The 7,418-nt window shown below is 35.9% G+C and overlaps 1 protein-coding gene across 2 annotated transcripts; it reads right to left on the bottom strand.

The window, feature by feature from the left end:
- Positions 1-305: 305 nt before the first annotated feature.
- On the bottom strand, positions 306-6,710 carry LOC110804604 (polyphenol oxidase I, chloroplastic-like). Of its 2 annotated transcripts, XM_056827688.1 has the most exons (6): positions 3,647-6,710; positions 3,227-3,440; positions 3,019-3,133; positions 2,345-2,494; positions 2,120-2,261; positions 306-524 (listed from the first exon to the last, which is right to left on the bottom strand). In XM_056827688.1, the coding sequence occupies exon 1, from the start codon at positions 6,609-6,611 to the stop codon at positions 4,845-4,847; it is 1,767 nt and encodes a 588-aa protein (XP_056683666.1). In that variant the 5' UTR covers positions 6,612-6,710; the 3' UTR covers positions 306-524; positions 2,120-2,261; positions 2,345-2,494; positions 3,019-3,133; positions 3,227-3,440; positions 3,647-4,844. The 2 variants fall into 2 exon arrangements, with proteins under 2 accessions (XP_056683666.1, XP_021865904.2); XM_022010212.2 differs by lacking the exon at positions 2,345-2,494.
- Positions 6,711-7,418: the final 708 nt, after the last annotated feature.

A 7,418-nucleotide genomic window follows, 5' to 3' on the forward strand; every position in this document is an offset into this window, starting at 1 on the left:
GCCCGCACTTGATATATTTGGTGCTGCCAATTTTGAAAATGAGCCCGCACTTGACATATTTGGTGCTGCCAATATTGAAAATGAGCCCGCACTTGACATATTTGGTGCTGCCAAATTTGAAAATGAGCCCGCACTTGACATAGAAATGGGCAGCACAAGCATAAAAATGAGCCGCACTTGATATATAAATAAGCCGCACTTGGCCTATAAATGAGCCGCACTTGACCTAGATTTGTTATATAACCGATTTCCCTGCTACATATTACAATTGGACCACGCCACTAATTAACCTCCATACGTCATTTAAAAAGTATCCAATTATATAGATAATTAAATTAAATAGTATATAATTGTAAATATAAAAGTCGATTACATTACAATCATATGAAAACTAGCATCCATAATTTAAGATTCAGTACAAGAAAATATCAAAGACAGTCACTGGTAATGAAGTTTGCGAACATTTCTCGAACTTCATCTATCTCCTCAAAGGTGAAAAGCCGCTCCCTCGGATTATTGAAAACCTTAAAAAGATCGACCATCAAAATATATATATACACTTTAGTTATATAATAAATATTGAATCGTACAATAAATTAAGACTTAATTTGTTCATAACAAAGAAATAATGAACCGTATAATAATAAGATTGGTTAATTTCTGTCCCAACTTTCATCTAATGACCTTAAAAAAATATTTTAAAGTCCTTCCATGTTTAATAAACTTAGTTTTATGTTTCGAATACTAATTCTCACCCATTTTGGTGAAGTTATGCACATTTAAGACTCGTTTGATCATTATCGGACTAAAATGGCTAATTTCAGTCCCAACTTTCAAATAATGAACTTATAAGAGTATTTTAAAGTCTTCCCATGTTTAATACACTTAGTTTTATGTTTCAAAGACGCATTCTCACCCATTTTGGTGAAGTTATGCACATTTAAACCTCGTTAGTTCATTATCGGTCACATTTTAACTAAAATGGCTAATTTCGATCCCAACTTTCAACTAATGAACTTAAATAAGTATTTTAAAGTATTTCCATATTTGATACACTTATTTTTATATTTCAAATACTAATTCTTACCCATTTTGGTGAAGTTATGCACATTTAAGACTCGTTTGATCATTATCGGCCACATTTTGACTAAAATGACTAATTTCAGTCCCAACTTTCAACTAATGAACTTATATGAGTAATTTAAAGTCTTTCCATGTTTAATACAATTATTTTTATATTTCAAACACTCATTCTCACCCATTTTGGTGAAGTTATGCACATTTAAGCCTCGTTAGTTCATTATCGGTCACATTTTGACTAAAATGGCTAATTTCGGTCCCAACTTTCAACTAATGAACTTAAATGAGTATTTTAAAGTCTTTCCATGTTTAATACACTTAGTTTTATGTTTCAAATACTATTTCTCACCCATTTTGGTGAAGTTATGCACATTTAAGCGTCGTCAGTTCATTATCGGTCACATTTTGACTAAAATGGCTAATTTCGGTCCCAACTTTCAACTAATGAACTTAAATGAGTATTTTAAAGTCTTTCCATGTTTAATACACTTAGTTTTATGTTTCAAATACTATTTCTTAACCATTTTGGTGAAGTTATGCAGATTTAAGACTCGTTTGATCATTATCGGCCACATTTTGATTAAAATGGCTAATTTCGGTCCCAACTTTCAACTAATGAACTTATATGAGTATTTTAAAGTTTTTCCATGTTTGATACACTTAGTTTTAAGTTTCAAAGACACATTCTCACCCATTTTGGTGAAGTTATACACATTTAAGCCTCGTTAGTTCATTATCGGTCACATTTTGACTAAAATGGCTAATTGATTATCCCAACTTTCATCTAATGAACTTAAATGAGTATTTTAAAGTCTTTCCATGTTTAATACAATTAATTTTATGTTTCAAATACTCATTCAGGAATGTATCATTGTCTTGAAAGCATAATTGTGTTCTTATATTATAAGAATTATATCTGATTACTATTTCAGCCCTCTCGAGAAGGTAAATAAATGTAAAACAAGACCGACGATCAAAAGTTAGACTTATTTTTAAAGAAAAGCTCAAAAGTGAAGAATCTGTGAAGAAAGCAATGCACCTTGTTAGCCTTTGATTTCTTTGCCAAACTATTCAGAGTTCTTGTCAATGAAGCCTTGAAGCCATCGATGTGTGTACCACCATCAACTGTGCGTATGTTGTTGGCGTAACCCAACATTGTATCTGAATATGCATCCGAACACCTATGAAATACTTAGCAGGTTAATCCAACCAGGTAGGAGCAATTCTTCACTAAGGCTTTAAACACATAACACTTGGGACATACTTTCACCTGTGAAGACCTAGTGAGATAAAACTACACATCTTTCGCATATTGTTTTCTCCAGTATATACTTTGTTCTGAGTTTTCTACTGCAGTTTGACTTCTTCAAAAACGACTAGTCGACCACGACAGAATCCAGCTTTACTATCAAACCTAAGAGACATATTTTAAAGGAATTTTTTGAGAAAGCCATGGGGAAATACTTGTTAAATATTGAGCAACAGGGGGGTGAATAGATATTGGCGCAAAATGCCAAATAACATACAATTTCCTATTACATAAGATGGATAGTGAAAAGGGCCCTAGCACAAATCAACATTACAAGGAAAGAATGTCCAGGTTGCTGATTGATCAACGACGTTAAAGAAAGGGAACAAACAAAGACTGGAGAGAAGTTTGACTTAATTTGATGCAGTTTGACCTAGTTTACCGAGTTTACAATAAAGATCAACCAGTAAATCTGGTTTTGACACTCATTTTCTAGCCTTTCGGTTAAAGTTTCCTTGCAGGTAGGGTTTCCCTCTTTTCTCCCCAAACTCAAAAAGGCTGGTCCTTGTAAGGAAGTTGCTAATCACATCCAAGAACAGGAAAAATTTGACGCATCGGAAACCTAGTGGATCACTTCCCACTCACAGAAAAGATTGCAATAACTAAATGAGAAAAGATACTATATGTACCTGCTTCCTCAGGATTTGTGGCAGAGCAATCAGAAAGTTTTCCAGGAAGAGAAGATGACCTTAGGACACTCTTCTGTCTCACTAGCTCCCTAGCCCTTTTGGCAGCCAGAGCCGCCTGAAATGAAAAAACAGGAGAAACTTGCAGTTCAGTAATACAGTCAGCTTAGCTTTGCGCACTGAACAACATCAAGAAAATATCAAAGTTTACCTTTAGCGCATTCAAAGCCTTTGAAAGGATGGAATCTAAAACATCAGGATGCAACTCTAAGTATATATTCCACGAGATGATCCGGTACACATCGATCAACCACCTTCCGAACTTTCGGGTTTCCAAACCTTTTCTATCAACCATGGACAATATAAGATTGGTCTTGAATTTTCCAGAAAGTAATTTCAAACTTCTCTTGGTTGTCCTTCCAACTCTACCATCAAAGAGGAGGATAAAATAAAAATTAGAAATACCTTTCTCTGTATTCAGAAACCAATTGAACAAATTAACAAATAATGAAATGTATTCAGAAACCAATGGAACAATTAACGAAGAAATAGCAACAATGTTATTCAAAAATTAAAAACAATAAAATTAACATAGGGAATATTTTCAACAATTAGGTTTTAAATTACAAACCTATAAGCGATAAGGAGGAGCTACGTGTGTGTGCTTCGGCGACGGCAGGAAGAGGATGAATTCGGTGGTGGGCGAACAACAGCGGCGACGCGGCGGTGGGGGAACAGTAGCGTCGACGCGACGGTGGGGAACAGCAACGGACGCGGCTAGTCGTGCGGTGTGTGCTGTGAATTTTGAATTTCGCACCCAGAAATCCAGAGAGGGGAAGGAGCATAGAAACCAGAGAGGGGAAGGGATGGAGAAGGAGAGAGCAGCGAGAAAATGAGAAAATGTTTGAGGCATAAGCAGTAACCAGAGAAGGAGGAGGAGAGGCGGGAGATGAAAGTATTTGGTAAAAAAACTTAGAAATATATTTTGTGTTGCTCGTTGTAAAATGAGCCCGCACTTGAGTTTTAACCCCGCACTTGAACTCAAGTGCTGCCAATTTTTTAAAAGGGGCCCGCACTTGTAAATATGTATTTTTTCTTTATTTTTTTGTGCTATCAAGTGCTGCCAATTTAATAAATGAGCCGCACTTGAAGGGAAGCACATGACGATTTAATATATGAGGCTTTTTCCTCTTGTGTCGGTTCTTCAAAACCGTCGCTTACAACTTCCCATAAATCTTGGGAACCAAATAATGCTTTCATTTTAATACACCAATGTTCATATTGGTCTTTGGATAATTGGGGTACTTGTGGCTGAACAAAGTTAGTAGACATTTTGAAAAAAAATTACCTCGCTCTGATACCAAATGTAGGAGTTATACAATTTACGAATTGCTAACTCAAATAAGCATTATACAAAGGAGAAACAAATATGGGTTACAATCCAGGATAACAAAAAAATATATTTCTCTCGTAAATATATATGTCTTTCAAATATAAAACTTTATTCTCCTTAATATCTCCTTTTCTTTCTCTCTTAATTTCTCCCCTTTTTCTTCTTCATTTTTCTATGTATTACAATAAAGAAATAAACATGTTACATATATATATATATATATAGCTTCTCTTTACCTATATATGTAAAGGATGATAATCATTGTCAATATTATATAAAATTCTAATATAAGTAATGTAATAATAGTAATTAAAAATTTAAAGTTTGTGGCTCTCAACATCAAGATATGAACTCAATCTTTTACCTACAACTGTACATTTTTTGGGAATATTACAAGTACATGGTAACGAGATATAGAACATAAAAGTAGCATAAATCAAGAAATGAACTCAATCTTGACATCGGTGAGGATAAGTGACTCTGATCCTGCTATTGGAACCATAACCACCATGATGCTATCGTCGCCATCTACTCCTAGATCTTGAAGCAAATCTGTAAGCCCCAGCATGAAGCTAGTCTTTTTAGTAGTTTTACGCTGTCTGTGTGAGTCCGGCAAGCTCACAAAACTTCCTGCATACTCGGTGTTCAAACGGCTCATCTTCCTAGGATAATCATCTTCTTCATTTATGTATACATCAAATTTGATAAACATATCCACCCGCAACAGCTCTACGTTAATCGTTAGCACCTCTTCTTCATCTTCTTTCTGCTTCTTGGTCCTCGACGTTTGTTGCCTCACCACTCGTGTTCGTATAGTGGAGTCTAACCTTGTAGGAAACGTAATCCTTGATGTTGTGGAAGGCCTAAACTTAGATGCATTATTAGGTTTTTGATTAATCCATGGAATATCAACATCTTGGTATACATACCCGAGTTTCTTGTTATCCAAGCAATCTCGAATTCTAATGCGTACTGGTTGGGCATTTTCGTCGTAGAAAAGAAATGAAACATTTAGCCAATCTGGATCTTGAATGTCCTTCCTCTTACCCCCTAGCGTTTTCCATATCGTCCACATCCTGTCCACGTTGGCATGGTGGGCAAAGAAAATTGGGTCCCGAGCTGCAGCATATAAGGTGCCCATATCCTCTCTATTTGGTTGAGTTGGATCACCTGTCCATCTATGGACTGTATTATGCGGCATTATCTCAATTGTCCCTGATCCTTTTGGTTGCTCGTCACCTGCTCGATAAGCCTGACCGAAAAAGGATGTTGGATTCTTGGAATTCGACACCATTTGGCGGTGCATAATGGCTAGATTTGAGGCTATCAACTGTTTTGGGGTAAGGTCATCGTTGTTATCGATCCCGTCATAGGAAAGATCAATTAAGGTCGGGGGTAGGTGAGAATGATGACGAAGTGGGTCATACAAGGAAGAACTTGGATTGGTGTACATAGAGGGCATATACATGCCATCAGGGTGATCCCAATTCCAAAAAGGCAAAGCGAAAGATGGGTCATCAATTAATTTACCCAAAATCCTTTCATAGAAGTAGAGAAAGCACCTATGGAAAGGGAAAAATAACCAAGAATGGTGTACAAGAAAATCCAAATTTGGAAACCCTAGTTGATGATAATGTCCTCCCTCACAAAATGCACAATGGATATTGGCTTGTTGAAAGAAGTTACGCGGGTCATCTTCAGGGAGGTTCTTCATCATGTTTATAGCCTTTGAATACTTGTCCAAGTATTCGTCATTCACTAAATGAGCAGCAGGACGAAGCCTTAACACTTGGTTGCTGTCAGGCTTAAAATCGACTATGTTTCTTGGCGTTGGAGGGCAGCACTGGTGACCAGCAGTATCGTCTGTGGAGTCACAACTAGAAAAATCAATGGAAACAGGGGCTGCAAACAGGGTGTTAGACCCACTAGGAAATGTAGTGGTAGTACCTCCACATAAGCTTCCTAACCCGACTAGAATGTTTCTTCTATTCAACATAAAACTGTTTTCATCATTGATACTGTTGGTTCTTTTAGGGCTATGGGAATCATCATTTCCTCCCACTTTGCATGATATTATTGACGTTAAGCCGTTGGTTCGATAGCGGTTTTGACTAATATAGGGAGGCGATGTCTCGGAAAATAAGGGTTTCGGGTTAAGTGGGTAAATGGAGATGATTGTAAAAAATAATAGAATAGCTGCCATTTTATAAATAGAAATGGTGTGTAGTTGAATATTCAAGGGTTTGTGCACTATATATTTATAAGCTAAGATAGATTAGCCGATGAGTTTTTTTTTCCTTCTTTGCACGTAGAGAGAGCTACAAATAGCAAGGGAACAAGTATCTTACGTAGACGGGATTAGCTGATTAGTGGTTGCTATATATTGCTTGCTACTCTAAAGTTTTGATTAAATACAAATCATATAAATTTTACTTTTTGTGAAAATGCAATTATTATTAAGTACTCCGTAGTATATTGTCCCCGGGTGTCAAATTCACAAGTACTTGCCAAAACAGAGTACGTAACATGAGAAGAAAATTTGAGGGAGAATTGCACACTTTAACTAGATTATTACGCACCTTATCGAAGAAACAAAAAAACAACTAGATAATACATTTAGAGCTTCACTTTTTGTTGAAGCTCAAAAATCTTTCGTAATTGATACTCCGTAATTTTTTTTTACAATGATAGAGTCCTTATTTTTTAAACCATCTATATCTACTCCCTTCATTCTATATTCATAGTTTTGTTTGATAAAAAAACACGGGTTTTAAAAAAAATGGAATACAGTACATGGAAAAGTAGAACAAAGTACAAGTGATGATTGAGTTGAATAAAAAAGTGGAATAAAGTACATGAAATAGATAATATGGTTTTTTCATGAAATGCTCATGAGGTTTTCAAAAACGCACCAAATACCCTCGCGTCTTTTGAATCACATAATATACCCCTATTTTTTTCCCAAGTTTGCACCAGATACCCCAAACCGACATTCCGTTAGTCCTCCGTT

Source organism: Spinacia oleracea, chromosome 4, assembly GCF_020520425.1.
Source record: "Spinacia oleracea cultivar Varoflay chromosome 4, BTI_SOV_V1, whole genome shotgun sequence".
Classification (NCBI taxonomy): domain Eukaryota; kingdom Viridiplantae; phylum Streptophyta; class Magnoliopsida; order Caryophyllales; family Amaranthaceae; genus Spinacia; species Spinacia oleracea.